Source organism: Eschrichtius robustus, chromosome 2 (genome assembly GCF_028021215.1).
Source record: "Eschrichtius robustus isolate mEscRob2 chromosome 2, mEscRob2.pri, whole genome shotgun sequence".
Taxonomy (NCBI): Eukaryota; Metazoa; Chordata; class Mammalia; order Artiodactyla; family Eschrichtiidae; genus Eschrichtius; species Eschrichtius robustus.
In genome coordinates this window covers 167,928,951-167,948,069 of record NC_090825.1, presented here as the reverse complement: position 1 = coordinate 167,948,069, position 19,119 = coordinate 167,928,951, and the positions used below count along the sequence as shown (strand labels likewise).

General features: G+C 48.4%; 1 protein-coding gene across 1 annotated transcript; it reads right to left on the bottom strand.

Annotated features, from left to right (window-relative positions):
• Positions 1 to 1,815: 1,815 nt before the first annotated feature.
• Positions 1,816 to 18,213, bottom strand: SLC35E1 (solute carrier family 35 member E1). Its single transcript, XM_068536786.1, has 6 exons — positions 17,775 to 18,213; positions 17,302 to 17,372; positions 14,985 to 15,122; positions 13,817 to 13,942; positions 5,415 to 5,660; positions 1,816 to 4,934 (listed from the first exon to the last, which is right to left on the bottom strand). Exons 1-6 carry the CDS (start codon positions 18,196 to 18,198, stop codon positions 4,704 to 4,706), a joined length of 1,236 nt encoding a protein of 411 aa, XP_068392887.1. The 5' UTR covers positions 18,199 to 18,213; the 3' UTR covers positions 1,816 to 4,703.
• Between the last annotated feature and the right edge of the window lie 906 nt (positions 18,214 to 19,119).

The following is a 19,119-nucleotide window of genomic DNA, read 5'->3' as shown; positions in this document are numbered from 1 at the left end:
TTATATATCTCAGCGATATATTTTGGAAGTTGTTCTTTATCCCATTCTTTTTGACATCTGTATAGTATAGATAATTTTTTGGCTTTAATAATTTTTTTCTAACTTAAAAAATATATAGACTATAAAAATATATAGACTAGAAAAGTTGTTACTAAAAAAAGTAGGGGGTTGATTGAGGAAATCTAGGCCCATCTAGACCTATGGTCTCAGTAAAGCAAAGCTTGGTGTGACTGTCACCTCATCTGCAATAACTGAACCCCATGTGATCAACTAGCTGAAGCCGTGGCAGGAGGAATGTCATGTGGGAACAGAGAAGAAGGTCCTATCCTGTCCTAGACATGAGCATTCCTTGGGCCTGATCATGTGTCACCAAACGAACCTCTGGTCACAAAGGAGCTGCCCTGGGGAGAGAAAGGAGGAGTCGTGTCTGGGAGCAGGCATCCCTGAGGAGGGGTTTGGGCTCTGGTATCTGAGCAATGAGGCCATCCTTAAACCTGGCCCTGCCTGACTTATAAGGCAGTGACACCATCCCCAGCAGAGCCTCTTGAGGCCCTGCTGGAACCACAGCAGGCAACTGCAAAGCGACTTGGGTCATCTGGACATCAGGGCTCCTTCAGGGTCTTACTTTAGCAGTGTGGCCGAGGCAAGTGAATTGAAAGGATCCCCTTTGATTGCACCAGCTCCTCTTCGGAGTGTATGACAAACGTGAGGAAAAACAAAACCACTCACTTTATTGAGGCTGCTTTGCAGGGCAAAGGGCCCTGGGCTTGGAGTCAGACACTTGGGTTCCAGGCGTGTTCCATGGGCCAAGCCTGACTTTCTCTGTTGACATTTCCCTCTGTAAAATAGGGCTAATACCTGCCTCTTGGGTCCTGATAGTTAAACAAACATATATAATACAAAATGTGCAAATAAAATACTCTGAATTGAAAATGCAAGCCAAAACATTCCCATATGCCGCTTGAATAATTATTACCCTGTACTTCCTTTAGCATTTTCTGCCCTGCCTCCAACACAGCACTTGTGTGCTCCTTAGTCACACATCCATAAATTAAGCTGAGTGCTCTGAGGGTAGGAGGCTTACGTATCTGTTTCCTGTACTTGGCACAATATGCCAGTTTTGAAAAAAGTGCATATATCCTCTCCAGAGGCAACTGCTGTGTCCGGCTTCCTGTGTATCTTTTCAGAGATAAACTATTCACAAGCACCTTTATATATCTCAGCGATATATTTTGGTGCTCAGTAAATCACTGAACGAAAGGATTATGAATTAAAAGGATGTGGGCAATTGTTTTAGGAGAAACTCATACCCATCAACTGTGATTGAAGGAAATTCTTTGTTGGGAGTGGTTTCTGAGTAATATGGGGGGAAATGGGCTTGGAGGCAGACTTCAGTAGCTGTGTGATCCTGGACAAATGACTTAACCCCTCTGGGCCTCACTTTCATGTGTTACAAGGTGAAGGGTAATCCTTTGTGGATTGTGTGTGAAAAGCCCACATGTAGCAGGTACTCTGTTGTTTCTCATACAGATGTAAGCACAGCTCTCACAACATTCTTGGATTTTCCATGTTATTCTGTTCAATAAAGGCATGTCAATAACTGTTAAGCTGTGATTCTAGTTTTATTCTACTGGCTCATAAATTCACAAGTCACATGTTTAAATTTTGGCTCAGAAAAAATAAAGTTGCAATACACCTGGATGTGGGAACCAAGTTGGTTTGCTCTTTCTGCCTCTTACACGTTTTTCTGTTGCTGGGCACACTGACGACAGGGTCACTCAGAAAGGGACCCTCACTGACAAACTGGGACCAATCTTGATTCCCTGGAGACCACCATTTATTTTTGGTAAATGCCATCCATGAATATACACAGTATCACTCCCACAGAACAGTCTATAGCATGAAAAGTCCTGAAAACAAGGTGACAATTGAAAAAAAGAATTCACAATGTTCAGATTCTTCAATAATTTAATGTTCTATGCCCTTAAGGCTGTTAGACCTTAAGGTATCCAGGTCTCGTTATGTCCCAGTGATAACAGAGGGCCTGTTGCATGATGTATGCCAAATACACAGTAAAATCCAGAAATTCCAAGTGCTTCTTCATTTGAACCTATTTGGCTTCTCTCCTTTGTAACAGGGGTTTGATTTTCCCAATAATGAATGAATTAAAATAAGGTGCTTAAAAATTCCACACTGAGTCTCAAGATAGTGAACAAACACTATTTAAAAATGCCCTCTGAGCCTCAGTTTCCCCTTCTGTAAAACGAAGGAGTTGAGTTTGAGTTAGTTTTGCAGACCATACCACGGATGGGTGAACTAGCTGTCACAATACCCAGCAGTGAGGAGGTGAGGGGAACCCAGCTGCAAATGTGGATGTGAGAGTGGGGTGGAGGGTTGAGCCAGGGCAGCAAGTGATTGGAAAACTGGCCTTAAAGGGGTCAGTGTCAGCTTTGAACTTTCAAGTCTCAAAAGTATGTCTTCGTCTTTTGATCTGATGATTTGGTCTAATGTGATTGTCTCTCATTCCAGTGTATGTACTCACTGTAGATTTATGTACAGAACTAAATATCCCATTTATTCATGTATAAACCGTAATAAAACCAGTCAGATATTTCCCCTCACCAGCAGATCTTGCACTGGAAAAGGAAAACAAATATACACATTTCAGCAACCTCAGAAATTTCATTAAACCTGCACAGAGGCATAATTCATTTTGGAGTTCAATTATACGTTCAAGGAATCAGCTCCTATCATAAAGACAACTACCGTAATGTCTATGCCGTGCAAAATTATCCCCATTTATTGGGGTTCAACTGCAGACTCTACTGCCTCTGGTGAAGGCACTCAGCAAGTTGTTTTCACAAATAACACCCTTCAGAACGGCCCCTTCCTGTTTTACACAGCATTGTCTCAGAACTTGTGGCCAAAGTAATTCAAAAGCAAGACAACGACAAACAGGGACTCCTTAGGCCAGTGGTACTGAACTCACAGGCCACAAGGGGACCCTGTGACCTCTCCAGGAGCTGCCCATTCATAAGCTGACAAAAATGTAACCTCTAAATACAGAGTTCTAATTATCAAAAACAGGAGTCGAGCGGTACTTCCTGGTGAAACAGAACCGTCTCACATGCCAGGAGGTAAAGGGTGACCCGATATCCCATCTGCTGATCAAGCCAAGTGCCTGTTCAAGAGGCTGGGGACAGGGCTGAAGGAAGAAGGCGGCCATCAGCGAAGACCCTAGCAGCCAAGCAAGTGGTCCTTTCCGAGGGCACAGTCTCTCGTGATGCCAGGTGTCCTGACCTGGACCTCAGCACGTGGGTTACCCACTAGGGTCACATAATTTTCCTGGAGTGATTTTGCCAAAACCCAAACTTCTTCTTGACCAAAGACTGATTTGGCAAACCAAATCCTAGCTTGGTGCTTGCCCCTTCACTGGGACATGATTCAGATACTAATGCAAACACCACAAGAACAGCTAATGGAAATCAGAGCACTGAGCTCTCATCTATGACACAAACTATCGAGATGACATTCTTGATTCATCTCACTTTCAGGGACTGGTCACTAGAAAAGCTAGTGACCAGCTTTTCAAAACACTTCATTCCTTCCTACTAAACGCAGAAATGTGCCGAGACAGGCATGGCCAGCAACTTTTCTTGTTTTTAAATGCTTAAAAACAAAAGGGTTTTCCAACCATAAGCCGATCCTCATCCATCCTGCGTCCCCTAAGGGGGATGGGGGCATAAAAACACAGACAGCTACAAAATTTGCCCTAGAAAAATGCAAGATCCTCATACAGCCAACATCACCCCACCAAACATCCTACTAAGTCAGCACAGAAGTGAAGGCTCAAAAGACAAAACAAATATTATAGAACTAGAGATTGAAACACTGAACATGATTTCCTCATGATCCTTCTCACAGCCCTGCGTCCCCTCCTCCTTGCTGCTCTGAGAGGAGAGATGCCCCGCTCCAGCAAGGGAAGAGGGAGCCCAGGAGACAGCGGCCCTCTTTCCCTCTGGATCCGGGCAGACGCCACCTCCGACTTTTGGGTCAGAATTAGGCTCTAAGAATTCAATGCTAATTACAATAGCTTTGCACTGGGGAACGTTTGCCAGAACTGCAAACAGCCATGGGGCTGACCAGAAAGCTGAGTCCATCTTTGGGGCTGGAGATGTTTTCAATAACCGTTACACTCCTCTGCTCCATGGCTGCACCAGTCCTGCGCCTACCTGAGCAGTGGAATTAAAGCGGCTAGTCTGTCACCAAGCACCACCCTAGGGTCCTTTCCTTGCCACCCTCCCTGCAAACCACCTCTTGCCCACTCCGAGGTCTGTGTCCTTTCCAGAGAGGGTCCTGGCTGTTATCTGGAAAACAGAACAAGACCTCTGAAAAACATGACTTGGGGAGTAAGTCCACACAGAAAGGTAAAAGCCGGCCGAGATTTCCACATGGCGACGCAGCCCTCAGAAGACAGACTCCAGGAAGAAAGGGCATGAAACACCGGAGCTCGGGGGCAGTGGTCCCCACCGCAGGGACGGCGTCCTGCTGCCCCCAGGGGGCCGGGAACCCCAGGGTCTTCTGATGGTGCTGCACCATCCCCCCTCGGCCGGGTTGTACATTCACTGGTTGTCAGAAGTTTCTGGTACTGCTGGGGGCTAGGAGGGAGGATTGGCAGGACGTCCTGCCCTGGTCGCTAGACTCTACACGTCGTAACGGTTCAAAGTGTACGAGTTTGGGTAGCTCTGCCGGCTGTACTGGAAGTGGTCTGTCAAGGTGTTGTTGCGGCCGTACTGATAGTCCCCGTGCTGGGGGAAGAGGATGCCGTTGTGGGGCTTCTCCAGGGCGCTCCGATGATGCGCCTTACTGCTCAGGTCCCCCGTCGTGACGGGGAGGAGGTGCTTCCGGGCTTGCTGATTCGCGTCATACTTGGTCTGCGAGGTCAAGAGAGCAGTGAGACCGTTGGCTCCTTGTCCGGAACGCGCACAGAGGACAGAGGGGAGCTCGAGATTCACGGCCAAGCAGCCTTCAAGGCCAACACAGGTGTCACCCCTCGCGGGGCTGGGCATGGCCGGTGAACTGTTACTGGACCGGCCCTACCTGTCAGCCATCCCACAGCCTTACATCGGAACAAACAGAACCTTCGCAAGGAGGGAGTGAAATTCCCGATAAAGCCGCAGTAGACCCGAGAGTCACACTGGAGTGAGGCATGAGCCTGGGGTCATCTACGCAGGAAAAGGAAGCCCCGGGCAGAGGGGGCGGGGCCAAGACCATAAACCAGTCAGTGGCAAAGCTGGGAGCTGGAACCGGGCCTCTTAGTTCCTGGTGAGGCCCTTTCCATTCCCTGCCCCGACCAACTCTTGGTAGACTCCCTGGGCGTCCGGGGGGACAGCCTCCCCCCACCCCAGGCTCACCTTGTTGTACAGAAAGACTCCCAGGATGGCCGTCATCATGCCCAGGACGTTGGTGCTGGTGACTGGGTTTCGCAGCATGATCAGGGACACCGTGATGACCATGATTCTCTTGGTGGCGTTGGCGACCGAGTAGCTCAGAGGGCTGATGAGGTTGAGGATGCTGAAGGCAATGACGTTCTGGGCAAAGTTACAGAAGCCGCTGACAGCCAGGAGCAGAAGCGTCCAAGGCCACTGGGACACATAGGTCTACAGAGACGGGGGAGCGAGAACAGCACTGCGGTCACAGGCTTGCCCTGGCGGGGGTGGTGACACACAGTGGCTTATCAGGGTCACACATTCGCTGGGGAACAGACCCAGGTGGGTCATCGTGTGATACCAGGTGCTTTATCTATACAACCTCTGACCTTCACGACACTCCACATGGAGCAACAACAATAATGATCACCACCCTTTCCTGCTGAGGAAGCGGAGGTTCGGGGGCACATCAGCTACCCAAGGGGTGCAGAGTATGACACAAACCAAAGCCTTCCCTTGTCCCTGTACAGTGAGGGCCGGGGCTCTGGGTTAGCAGAGCGAGGTCTGCATTCTGGACATCACCTGAGTCTGTTTGGGCTGCTAAGACAAAATACCACAGGCTGGGGGTGCTTACAAACAACATGTTTATTTCTCACAGTTCTGGAGGCTGGAAGTTCAAGATCAAGGCGCCAGTAGATTCCGCATCTGGGGAGAGCCCTTTTCCTGGTTCAGGGTGGCACCTTCTCACTGGGTCCTCACATGGCAGAAGTGGCGAGGGAGCTCTCTGGGGTCTCTTTTATAAGGGCATGAATCCTATTCATGATGGCTCCACCCTCATGACCTAATCACCTCCAAAAGGCCCCACGTCCTAACACCATCATGTTTGGGGCTTAGGTTTCAACATATGAATTTGGGGGGGGTGACAGACATTCAAACCATAGCAGACATGATGCATTGTATAAAATGGGGAGGTCCTGGGAAGGCAGCCTCTGGGTGTGTGAAGACCCCCCCCTGCCCAAGGCTGGGAGCCAGAGGCTCTGGGTCTGCCCCATCGCTGGGAACCCCGGGCAAGCTGCTCGACCTCTCTGTTTTCTTCATCTATGAAATGGGGAAGACTGACCCCTGATAAGTCCACACAACGCTGCTGCTATGAGGATCAAATGCAATCACAGCTTTGAAAGTGCTTTAAAACAATCCCAAGCCAAACAAACAGGAGGTGATGCTACCGTCAAAACTTCAGTTACCATTTGACCCTCACCAGAAGGAAGCCACCCTAATGAAGGGAACCCAGAAATCAAGAAACCACAACTAGCAGACATCGGGACCACAGAACTCCTCAAAGAGCCTGGGCTGATCCCAGGCCAATTCCCAGGCTGCTCTGGCCTTTGACAAAGGAGGATGCAGCTGGGTCCCCCCAGGACAGTGGTGTCTAGTGGCCCTGCCAGGATGGGAGCTGCAGCAATCTTAGGGCGGCGGCCTGATTCTATCTCTACCACCCTCTGATAGGGAACGATCATGTAGTCCTCTTAAAGGTGAGGGAGATCTGAGTAGGTGACCTGCTCAGAATTGCCCAGAACATCGCCCTAGTTGGGATAATAGCCTCTGTAAGGCAAGTGAGCCCACCAGCATGCCTTCAGGGTGAGCTGGCCTGTTCTCCCAGCAATTCTTCCCTGAGGTGACCCATATGGACTTCCAAGCTATTTTTACAAGGCAGCCAGCTTGCAAAGATATCTATCTTCCAGGAAAGGAACCCAGCCAATCCAGCTTTTTAAAAGAATTGACATAACAATAAAGGCAAGTGTTTCTTCCTCCCGGTGGATAGTTCCATGTGTTTTCACACATATATTGATTCATGTAGCCAACACTGCAATCAGGATTCAGAACAGCTCCATCACCCTGTAACACTCCCCAGGGCTTCTTTGTGCAAACCCCCTCCCCCAACCTAGGCAACCACTGATATGTTCTTCATGATAGGTTCATCTTTTGGAGATTGTCCTATAAATGGAATGATACAGCATGGAACCTTCTCAGACAGGTTTCTTTCATTCAGCATAATGCCTCTGACAACCCCCCCCCAAGTTGTTGTAAGGGATGACAGTTGGTACACTTTTTATTGCTGAGAAATGTTCTGCTGTACAAACATACCGAAGTTACCTTGACCATTCACCTGTTGAATGACATCTGAGTTGTTTCCAATACTTTGTGATCATGAATAGAGTTGCTATAAACATTCATGTACAGGCTTCTGTGTGAATGTGAGTAAATACCCAGGAGTGAGACTACTGGGACACATGGTCAGTGTATGTTTAACTTCAGAAGAAACTCCCAAATGTTTTCCAGAGCGGCTGCATGATTTTGCACTTGCTCCAACGATATATGAGAATTCCAGTTGTGGCCCAGCCTTGACAAACATGGTACTGCCAGTACTTTTTATTGTAGCCATCCTACTGGATACGAAGTAGCATCTCATCTTGGTTTTAATTTGCTTTTCCCTAATGACTAATGATGTTGAACATATTTCACATGCCATCTGTACAATCACAATGGTGAAGTTCAAGTCTTTTGCCCATTTTTAAGCAAGTTGTTTTCCTACTATTGAATTTTGAGAGTTCTTTATAATATATCCTGAACACAAGTCCTCTGTCAGTATCTCACTGGCAAATGAGAGGTATACCAGTATACCTTTATACTAAGCCTTAAAATTATGTAATGTGATTCCTCCAACTTTATTCTTCTCTCTCAAACTTATTTGGCTATTCAAGTTCTCTTGCCAGTCAATGTATGTAAATTTTCCAATCAGCTTTTCTATATTAAAAAAATTTTAATATATATAGGTATATATCTATCTCCATGTATACACACACACACACAGATAGATTAGTACCTCAACTTTTTTTTCATTTACACCTTTGCCAAGGAGAAAAATTAAAGTTAAAACTTAAGTAGTGATTTATAGTTGAATTAATACTAAAGAATAAGATTTTGTTGGGTAGAGAGAATTTTATTTCGTCCTTTCAAATCTGTATTTCTTTTTTCTTTTTCTTGTCTTATTGCCCTGGCTACGATGTCAAGTATGATGTGGAATATGCATGGTGAAAGTAAACATCTTTACTTATTCCTGAATTTAGGGGGAAAAGCCTTCAATCTTTCATCATTGTGATGTTAACTATATATGCCCTTGATCAAGTTGAGGTAGTTTCCTTCTATTTCTAGTTTGTTGACTTTTTAAAACTCATGACTGGATGTTGGACTTTGTCAAATGCCTTTTCTGCATCAGTTGGTATGAATACATGATTTTTGTTAGACTATTATAGTAGATTACACTGACTGATTTTCAAGTATTGAATTAGCCTTGCATTCTTGATTTAAATCCCACTTTTTCATAGTGTAGCATGCTTTTTATATATCACTGCATTTGATTTGTTCTAATACTTTGTTAAGGACTTTTGCCTCCATGTTCATGAGGGATTTTGGTCTTTTTCTTGGTTTTGTTATGAGCCAAAAGAGTTCCTTTCCTTCCTTTTCTGTTTTCTGGAGGAGACTGTGTAGAACTGGTGTTTATTTTTCCTTAAGCGTTTGGTAGAAATTACCAGTAAAACCATCTGGGCCTGATGACTTCTTTTTAGAAGGTTTTAAACTACGAATTCAATTTCTTTAATAGCTATAAGACTCAGGTTACCTTTTTCATCTTGAGTGGGTGCGTTTTGATAGTCTGTGGTTTATGAGGAACTGGTCTATTTCATCTATTGTTGAATTTATGTGTGTAGAGTTGTCAGTAGTATTCTTACGGTTTTAAGGTCTGTGAGTTCTGCAGTGCTATTCCCTCTTTCATTCCTGGTATTTGTAGTGTCTTCTCTCTCTCTCTTTTTTTTTTTTTTTGGTCAGTTTTGTTTCAGTTGAAAAAAATTTTTTTTCTCCCTTGAGACGTCCTCTTTGGCCCAGGGATTATTTAGAAATGTGCTGTTTAATTTCCAAGTGTTTGGAGATTTTCTCATTACCTTTCTGTTATTTACTTCCGATTTCATTAGGATCAGAGAATATACTTTGCATGTTTCCAATCCTTTTGTTAAGGTTTGTTTTGTAACAAAGAATATGATCTTGGTGAATGTTCCACATGTTCACTTGAAAGAATGCCTATTCTGCTGTTGCTGGGTAGCGTGTTCTATAAATGTCAATGAGACATCCAGTTGGTTGACTGTGGTATTCAGTTCTTTATTCTTGCCGATTTTCTATAGTTCTATTGATTTTGAAGATTCTATATTCGCTGGATATAGAATTATCTGTTGATAGTTCCTTAGTGTCAGTACTTTAAAAAAAATGTTATTCTACTTCTGGTTTTCATTGTTTCTGATGAGAAACCTGCAGTCATCCAAACCGCTGTTCTCCTATAAATACTGCGTCATTTTTCTCTGGCTGTTTTGAAAGATTTTTTCTTTGTCTTTTCATCTTTTTTTCTCTGTGGTTTAAACTGGATAATTTCTATTGATTTATCTTCAAGTTATGGACTTTCCTCTGTCACCTCCATTCTGCTTAGCCCATCCAGTGAGTTTTTAAGCTGTTTCTTCCATTCTGAAACTTCCATTTGGTTCTATCTATCTTCTGTTCTTCCCATGTTTCAAGAGCATTTTTGGAGCATGATTATATATCATTGCTTTAAAGTCTTTGTCCAATAATTCCAACATCTGGGTCATCCCAGTGTTGGCGTCCATTGATTATCTTTTCCCACAAGACTTGAAAATTTCCTGGTTCTTCATATGCCAAGTAATTTTGGATTATATCCTGGACAGTTAGAATATTATAAGACTGTAGGTCTTATTTAAGTCCCACGGGGAATGTCGATATTTGGTTTTAGCAGACTCAGTTGGGTTCAGGCTACAAGCTTGAGCAGCCTCCTGTGGGTTGTGGTTCCAATGTCAGTTCTGTTTTCAAAGCCTTTTCAGTGGTACACAGCTCTGTCCTGAGTGTGCTCTACCCAGTGGGCACTCTTGGTCCTGGGTAGTAGTCTATCCTGTCTTTGTATGCTGCTAGGGTCAGATTCCCACGTGCGCAGCTCAGGAGTGGGCCCAGGATTTCATGTTTTATGAGGTCACTTTCTCTGGGTTCCTCTCTCCATGTCTCCTTGGTACTTTATGGTTTCTGAGGGCTCCCTCTTTCAGTCCTCCAGTCAGAAAGTTGGACTTAATTACCCCATTCTGCTGTGTCTTTCCCACAACTGCACCTCCTTTCGGGGGCCAAGCAGTGGGAGGATGAAGGGAGAAAAAAATGCAATGGGGCTAATCCCGTCCTGTGACTGCAGAGGGAGGCTGCCCCCCTCAGCATCTCAGGTGCCCATGGGACCTGCTGCCGCCACCACCATGGGATTGCTGGGGGCCTGGGATGCGAGAGAACAAAGGAAACAGAGAAAATGGGGGATTTCCTCTACTCTCTCTGAACACCAGGAATCTCCTTTCCCCGTCTGCAAGCCAGCATAGAGGGCTCTTGACTCTGTTCTCCCCCAGTGCCCACTTCTGCATTTCCGGCTGCCTTGAGTCCAGGCTGGAGACACAGGAGACAAAAGAAAGGCAAACTCACAGATGGCTCAGTGGTACTTTGCAATCTGGTTTTCTCTACCAGCCTGCCTGCTCCCATTTACTTTTCAGTTTTCAAATACCTGTTTCACACATCCTGTCCAAACTTTAAAACTATGCTTCCTGCTCCCAAGTCTGGTGATCCGTGCCTGGCTTCAGTTGAACTGTTGGCATCAGGGCTGGGCGTGTCTGGGAACTGCCCGCTGTAGCCTTTGCTTCTTGGTAACATGGCGAATAGCAGACCCCAGCTGATATTCTCCGACATGAGCCTCCTTCCTCCTACTATGGAGCGCCGCACTGGAACAGAGCTAACTCACCTGGCTGCTGTGGGAGACACAGGGCAGAGAGGAGGAGCCCCGACAGGAACCCCGCCTTCAGGCGGCAGCACTGTGGACTACTGCATGCTCCTAGGGCTGCTGTTAAAATGCACAAGGGCCCCATCAAGGTAGAAAATAGATGGCCTCAATGAGAAAAACTAGAAGAAAACCGGAAGATGTCCAAAATACAAGAGAAAAGCAAAGCAAAGAGAGCAGACAAAAAGATAAAAAAGAGAGAGCAGAGCAAAGCCTACGTATACCTGTTTGTGTGTATACACACAGACCCCAATGAGTTGTAACAGAACTCATGCCAAACCTATAGACAATACTATGCGGCCAATAAAAGGAACAAAAAAGACCTAACAGGTCAGTATGGAGTGATCTTCAGGACATGTCATTGAGTGAAAAGAGCAAGGCACTCTTTTCTAAGTATCTAAAAAGCCACTTTTTGTGTAAGGAGGAGGGAGGTATGAACACACTTGGCCCTCAGTATCTGTGGGGTGTTGGTTCCAGGTGCCCCCTATCTGAGGATGCTCAAAGCCTCTCATATAAAATGGCGTAGTACAATTTATAGTCGGCCCTCCGTATCTGTGGGTTTCACATCTGCAGATTCAACCAACCTTGGATGAAAATTTTGATCCTCGGTTGAATATGGGGACTCGAAACCCATGGATATGGAAGGCTGACTGTATATAGACATTTGGTTATGTCTGTGAAAAGAAACACTGAGAGGGTAAACCAAGATCATAAAAATGGCTACTTATGGGGGTCAGCAGTGGGGAGGCAACAGGGATTGAAGTTAGACTTCTTTGAATAAACCCTGTCACATCATTTGGGTTTGGAAATATAAAGGTCTGATATATTCAGTGAGGGAAAAAAATTGCCTGGAAATTGAAAACAAATGGAAGTAAAGGAACCCAAATGCACAAGAAGTTGGTGACAGAGGCACACTGTGAAAACAATTATTTCAAGTGCCCTGAGAACAGTATTCCAGTTGTACATCTGTAACGAAACCTGTTTTAAGGACAAACAGGGCTGCAAAGAAATCTTAACTGTTTCTCTGTACGCTACCTACAGTTGTCTGGTAGGGATTCTCACTCTGAAGCAGTTATATGTGTGTACAGTAGAATCATGCATGAACAGTTTCTGTAGTATATTGCGAGTAAGAAATGTTGTGAGAAACCAAGTGTACCAGAAAAGACACACACACAAAAAATCAAAGCAGTAATAAATCCTGCAATGTTAAATTGGAATTAGAATGAATCAGGATAAACTCTTCCCTCCGCCACCAAATACATCTTTCCTAGTTTTTTACTGCCAAGGCTTAAAAACAATGACAACCCAACAGCAGTGAGCACACGCGGCACTGAGATGGTATCTCTAAACACGACTCTCTCTCTGCTAAAAGCAACCCGGGTCCCTGAAGGAGTGGCTGATTGCAGGTCTGGGATGGGAGGCGCACAAGATGAGGGAGGACATCCTGTGGGGCCAAAAGTTACCCAAGGCTGATATGTGCTATCAGAAGGGCAGGGAGCCAATAAGAAGGACTCCATCAGCCCAGACAAGATACTCTGAATATTTTTAAAAATAACATGTACAACTGACAAACACAAGTTCACAATGATACTGAAAAGTAAATAAATCAAAGAACCCTCCTTCACCCAAAAGAAACCCTCAACTCCCTGGTTAACACTCCCTGGTTTTCTTTACTCTGAAAACTGGTAATTAGAAGAAAAGAGAAGCAGTAAACTGCTTTTCGTGCACTGTACTTCCAGGTGACAAACTACTTCCAGTTGATGATGGAAAGTTCTTCACAGAAACATTATAGCTAATCAACATGGAAGGGAAGTTAGAACACAGAGTCACAGTTGCCTCACCTGGAAACCAGAGATAACCTCCACTACGTCCATAGGTGGTGGTAGGGATTAAAGACCAATGTCAAGAATCCAGTCAGACCTCATTAAGCCCTAATAAACATTGACTCCATCTAACTCGGGCCTGGAAGAACCTCCTTCTTATCACTGTCACCTGCATTAGTTTCTAGCACATTCTCTGGAGGCTGGTCCTGTAGGGGGTGGGAAGATGCTCTTTCCTGTGCCCAGAGAGCTATGGATACATCTGGTGCCAATGGAAGTACAGAGATGACACCAAGAAAGGACTCGAGCAGTGCAAGCACAATTTCCAAAAGGCAAAGTGAGATCTGAACCAGATTGTCAGGATGGGAAAGTTGCCTGTGCTGGCATTTTTTTCTTCCTTGAATGCACTGGCACAAATGCAGCAGCTATCAGCAGCTGGGATCTAGCACGACGGAGAAGGAAATGCACAGGCAGCCTTCTTACTCGACTGCAAGCGGTGTGAGTCATCAAAGAGCTGAGGGCTAAAAGGGCTGGCTGTCAGAGGCCTCAGATGCCCCAAAGTCAACACAGAGGCGTAACTCCCTGACAAAGCACCTACTTTGGAACCAGTTAAGAAAAGGGCATGTTCTTGACACAGGCCAACTCACCAGGTCGCTGCTGACCAGGAAAGCCGAGAGGTCCACCAGGACCCACGTGGGGATCATAAAAAAGATGGCATGGCAGCCCAAGATGTTCAGCAGCCGGAGATGGTGGATCCTTGAATCTCTTAATACCTGAAGGGAGAAAACCTCTTTAAAGGCTGATTGAAACAATAAGTGGCAAGAGAGGCTCCACTTACCCAGGCCCCAAACATGGTGACTGTACATTAACCCTGACATCTGACCTTGACTGCCAAACCTGAAAGCGCACCTATGACGAGACACACAGCCCATGTCCAAAACAAGCACAATGTTTCGTACGTGAAGGACCGAGAAAAGAAAAAAACAAAACAAACACAAAAAACACCAACACTCAATGCTGGTGAAGCTACAGTAAAACAGGCACTCTGAAATGGCACTGGTTAATGTCTGAATTGGCATATAGTTCCAGAAAACAACCAGGCAAAGTATATCAAGAGCCATAAACATCTCATACCCTCTGACCCAAGAACTGTAAACCTATCAAAAGGAAATAACCTGAGAGACAGAAAAATGTTATGCACAAAGACGTTCATTACAATATTATTTATAGTGAGTAGCTGGAAATAATCTGCATCTGCAACAGGGAAACCGACTGCGTTACTTGTGATACCTGAAAAGATGTGATTATTACTGGAGTTAGGAGCAATAACTTTCAATGATATGGGGGCACGCAGTGTTGCAATAATAAATGAACGAAGCAAAATTTGAAAAATATGTATAATATTACAACTCTAAAAACCGTGCAGGAAGAAACTCTAGCATTAATAGTAGTTCTCCTTAGGGGACAGCACTGTGACTTTCCTCAGTAAAGAGGAAACCCTGGGGCAGGGGGCAGGTCTCTCTTGATTCTTTGTCTCCAGCACCTACTATGGTGCCTGGCACACAGTAGGTGCTCAATAAGTTTTCTGATTTCTTTTCATTGGGCTTTTCTCCATTTTTTCACATTGAACATAGGCGAACTTTATAATAAAAAAACAGAAAAGCTATTTAAAAACCAAACAAATAGAAACCAGCAGAAGGGCAACAGGATTTGTTTTGTTCCAACACCGAAGAAATCCCTACTCGGCCACTTTTTTTTAGATGCCACCCGCACACCCCTGCAACACCAGGTGCACCCTGGATGGCACCCAAATACCTTTTTGGAGAAAATATTCTGAAGCGAGAAGCACAGTGTGGCAGCAAGGGCACTGACAAGCCCCCACATGTCGAAGGACAGCTCCGTCACAGTGGCCAGCAGGACGCCGCTGATGATGGGGATGAGTGACAGGTACACCTGCGAGAGGAGGGCAGGAGGGGCTGATGGGCCAGGGTTGAGCTGGGCCACCCAACACAGATGACCAGAGGAAAGCCTCAGCTGCTGTCTCTTCCCTCCCCAAAAGGACACCGCCTACCCCTTTGAACAATGGTGTTAGCCATGACAGTGATGCTCTAGGGGGCGCTGCGGGGGGGTGGGGCGCAGATGGTTCTCGGAGTACCTGAGGGCAGGGCTGTATCATTGTGGGTGGCCCCACCCCCTATACCATCACCCCCATTAAGAGCCACAAACCAGGGCTGGTCCCAATAGGATCTATCCAGCTGCCTCCACCAACACACCAGGGTCTGAAACTTCAATCCTCTGAGAGGCTGGCCGGGTCCCTCTTATTTCGGGCTCTTCCAGCATGCAGTTATCCCTGGTAGGGACACTCCCCCGACACCTTCTGCGGCTGGAGACCTCCCTTCCCTTCAGGTGTCAGTTCACAAACACAAGAACTTTCCCTGACCCACCTCCCCCTAGACGCTGTCAGTTTCCTCTGCTGTGTGTTCCAGGGAATAGCGCTCTCCATCCACTATAAGCGCCCTTTACATTGTCTGCGTCCCTGCACTCGCTTAGGGCAGCTCCTTGTTCACTGTTCTATCCTGGTGCCCAGCACACGGCAGGCAACCCAGTAACTGCTGGCTGAAAGACCGAGTAGCGAGTGCCATGATAGGGGGTCCTCCAGAAGGCTCAAGCTTTCCAGGGCCTAGGGCAAGGAATGGCCCTGGAGCTCTGGTGGCTAAAATGGGATCCATTCTCCACATTTAGCTCTTCTTACTCCTGGCTCATCCTTCTCCTACAAAGGATACTCTTAAAGCACTTGGGAGACTTTAGGAGGGGGTGGTGAGGCTCCCCACCCCGCCAACGCCCACACACAGGGCCGAGGGAGGCCTCTGAATTCCAGAATTCCTGCTCCCCCCACTACTGGCTGCGGCCCTCGGGCTCTCCCTTTTGAAGTCCCATTTCTTCCCCTGAGATCAGGAATGATTAACCAGCTTATCCGAACAGGGTGGGGCCACACTTACTCTATCATAATCCTTAGTCTCCTGCCTAAGCCATTCCCCTGTCTTTCCTCTCTGTGTAAGGTTCTGGCTCCCTGCCCAAGCCGGGTACAATGTCCCTTACAACAGGAAACCTGATAAACACAATGTGATATGGAGAGATGCAGCCGCACACCTCTCAGGCAACTCCGACCTGGGGAGACAAGTCACACCTGACTTCACCCTGGGGGTGGGCTGCAGAGCGCACCCAGATCTTGCAGGGGAAAAGACTGGCTGAAAGAAAACATCAGCCAGAGGTGGCCCCATTTCTGTAAGCTGATCCAGGGCACCGCCGTTCTAAGTTACATAAAATACAGGATGCCAGAAACCGACCACATAGGAAAGAGGAGCTCTGTCCAGCGTGAAATGGATTCCAGCTGGGACAACAGGAGTCCCACTTCCACTTAAGGACACAGGGAAAGGCTGTCTCTGGCTGACGCCACAGCTTCTCTCCCTCCAAGCCAGGAAATACCCTGGCTTGGCATCTTGAACAGACCCTGAATTGTGCCCGAAGCATCTTCCCTATGCAGCCCTGGGTTCTGCGTGTTGTTTTCACTTCCATTCCCAGACAGTCACAATTCCTGGCTGTTTTTATTTCGAAGACTTTGCTGGGTTTTGCCAAAATCGGACTCCTCTAACTAGCATTTCACTTCTGACCCCAGAAGTCCCAACCTGACCGCTATCTCTTGCAAAGATGTGAAACTCTGTCAGGAGTTCCGTTCCAGCAAGGAGTCGGATGTTCCAAGGATGTTCCAACCCTGAGCCCACTAGAGGGGCATGGGGTGTCTGGTCAGGATGGGACCAAGTTATCCAAGTTGCCTACCAGCAACCCCAGGTAGGTAATCAAAGCAGGGAGGAACGCTGCACCTGAGATGGATGGCAGCATCCTGAGATCACACAACAGAGACAACTCAGGAACACACACCCCACACACCACTGCCCCCAGGGTGATTCCAGAACTTTAGCAGCAAAAGAGCTACCAGACGTCTCTAAGCTGACTTCCTTATTTGACAGGAAGCCAGGCAGCCTGCAGGCCAGGAACCTGGACCACGTCACCAGCTGGGCAACAGCCGGAAAGCCCTTGGGGCCCCCACTGGCCCAGAGCCCTCCTGGGTTACCTTGGTGCTCTGTTTCTCCTTCATGATGATCCGGGACAGGAGGACCACCCAGATGGGCATGGTGGCCTTGACTGCAAAGAGAGGCAAGGGGCGTTCAGGGAGCTGTTCCTAGTCCCAGAACCCACCCTGGGACTCTGTCCCAACTCCACTGGAGGGGCGGGAAGGCTTGGCAGCCCCTCAACCTGCTTCAGCTCTTCTATTTCTGTGGGCCTTCCCCCTAACCCAACAGTTCTGATCCGCCCTGCTCAGCTCCCAGCATTCTTCTCAGCCCTTACCTCCCCGAGACCCCTGTGCGTGTCCCTCTCTTGCTAAAAGCTTTTGGCGGCCTCCAGCGCCTTCCGGACATTAGCTGACTTCTCAGCTCGGCATTCCTGACCGTCGACAGCACCCCGGCCGGCGCGCTCCTACCCAAGAGCCGAAGCCCCAGGCGGCGTGCCCCGGCCGCCGCCCCCTAGGCCAGCCTCGGCACCCACCGGTGTGCGCGTAGGACACGGGCACCTTCCAGATGCTGACGTGCGCGGACACTGACGCGAAGTACTTGCCGAAGGCGAGCGGCAGCACGTAGCGCGGGTAGAAGCGCGGCGGCAGGAGCGGGCCCGGCGACTGATGCGGACCGGGCCCAGGGCCCGAGACTGGCGGCGCCGGGGGCACGCGCCAGGCGCGGAGCAGAGGCGGGAGCCCCGCGCACAACGCCAGGATGTGGCACAGCGACACGGTCACGGGGAACGGGAAGGCGCTCAGGATCACCTTGTTGACCACATTGCCGCCCGCGCTCAGCGCGTACCACAGCAGGCACAGCGCCGCCACCCGCGCGCCCTCGCGCGCCCCGCCGCTGCCGCCCGCGGCTCCTGGGCCCCCGGCGCCAGCGCCCACTCCCACCGCCGCCGCCACCGCCATCCTCCCCGAGCGGCCGCCCCTTCCCGCCCGTCCGACGGCCCGACGCCGGGCGGGGGCGGGGCCGGACGGGAGCGGGAGCGCCAGCCAACGCCGCTCCCCATTGGCTGCCACCTCTCGCGTCACTGACACGCGCCGGCAGACGCGCCCGCCACCACGTAGCGAGCGCAGGCCCCGCCCCCTCCGGAAGCCCACCCGGGGGAGGGCGGGGCCTGTACCGGAAGCGGAAGGAAGGAACGGGGGCCGTGAAGCCACAAGGGGTCTTCGAGCGGTGGGCTGGCCAGGGGGATCGGGGACGGGGCCCCGGAGCACAAGCGGGAGGGGCGGGCGGGAGCGTTAGGCCCCGCCACGTCGGTGTCTGAGCGGGCGATCGAATTCGTGGGTCAAACCTCGATGTCCGGGCTGCATCGGCGCCCTCCAGCCAGATTCCTGATGGCCGGCGGCGGACAACGAAGGTAAAAGACCAGACCTTTCGGGGAGAGAAACCGAATTGTAAAAACCTCTCCTTGGGCTAAATTCTTTCTGCAAACCGGGAGCGAACTCCCGTGGCTGGACTCCAACAGAGGGGCCAACCTCAGAGCGCTCCGGAGCACGTTCTGGGAACTCGATGTGCGCTGTGCGGTGAAACGAAGATGGTATTACCACCTTCATTTCACCGACTGACGGACCGAAGCCCAGAGAAGGGAAGCGACGTGGCTTAGGTACTCGGGCCAATTTGGGAGCCGCGGTAATGGCAGCCTCTTCGGACACCTGTCTCTAGGGATCTGCAGGAGGGAGGGGCGTGGTTTTGGCCTCGACTGCTGACGCCCAAGGACCGGCTGGGATGGAGCAGCCCCAAGCCGCAACGGAGGAAAACAAAACGGTGTTTTCAGCAAGATGATCTTATACTAAAGGACTTTGTTCGAAAAATCATGTACTTCCAAC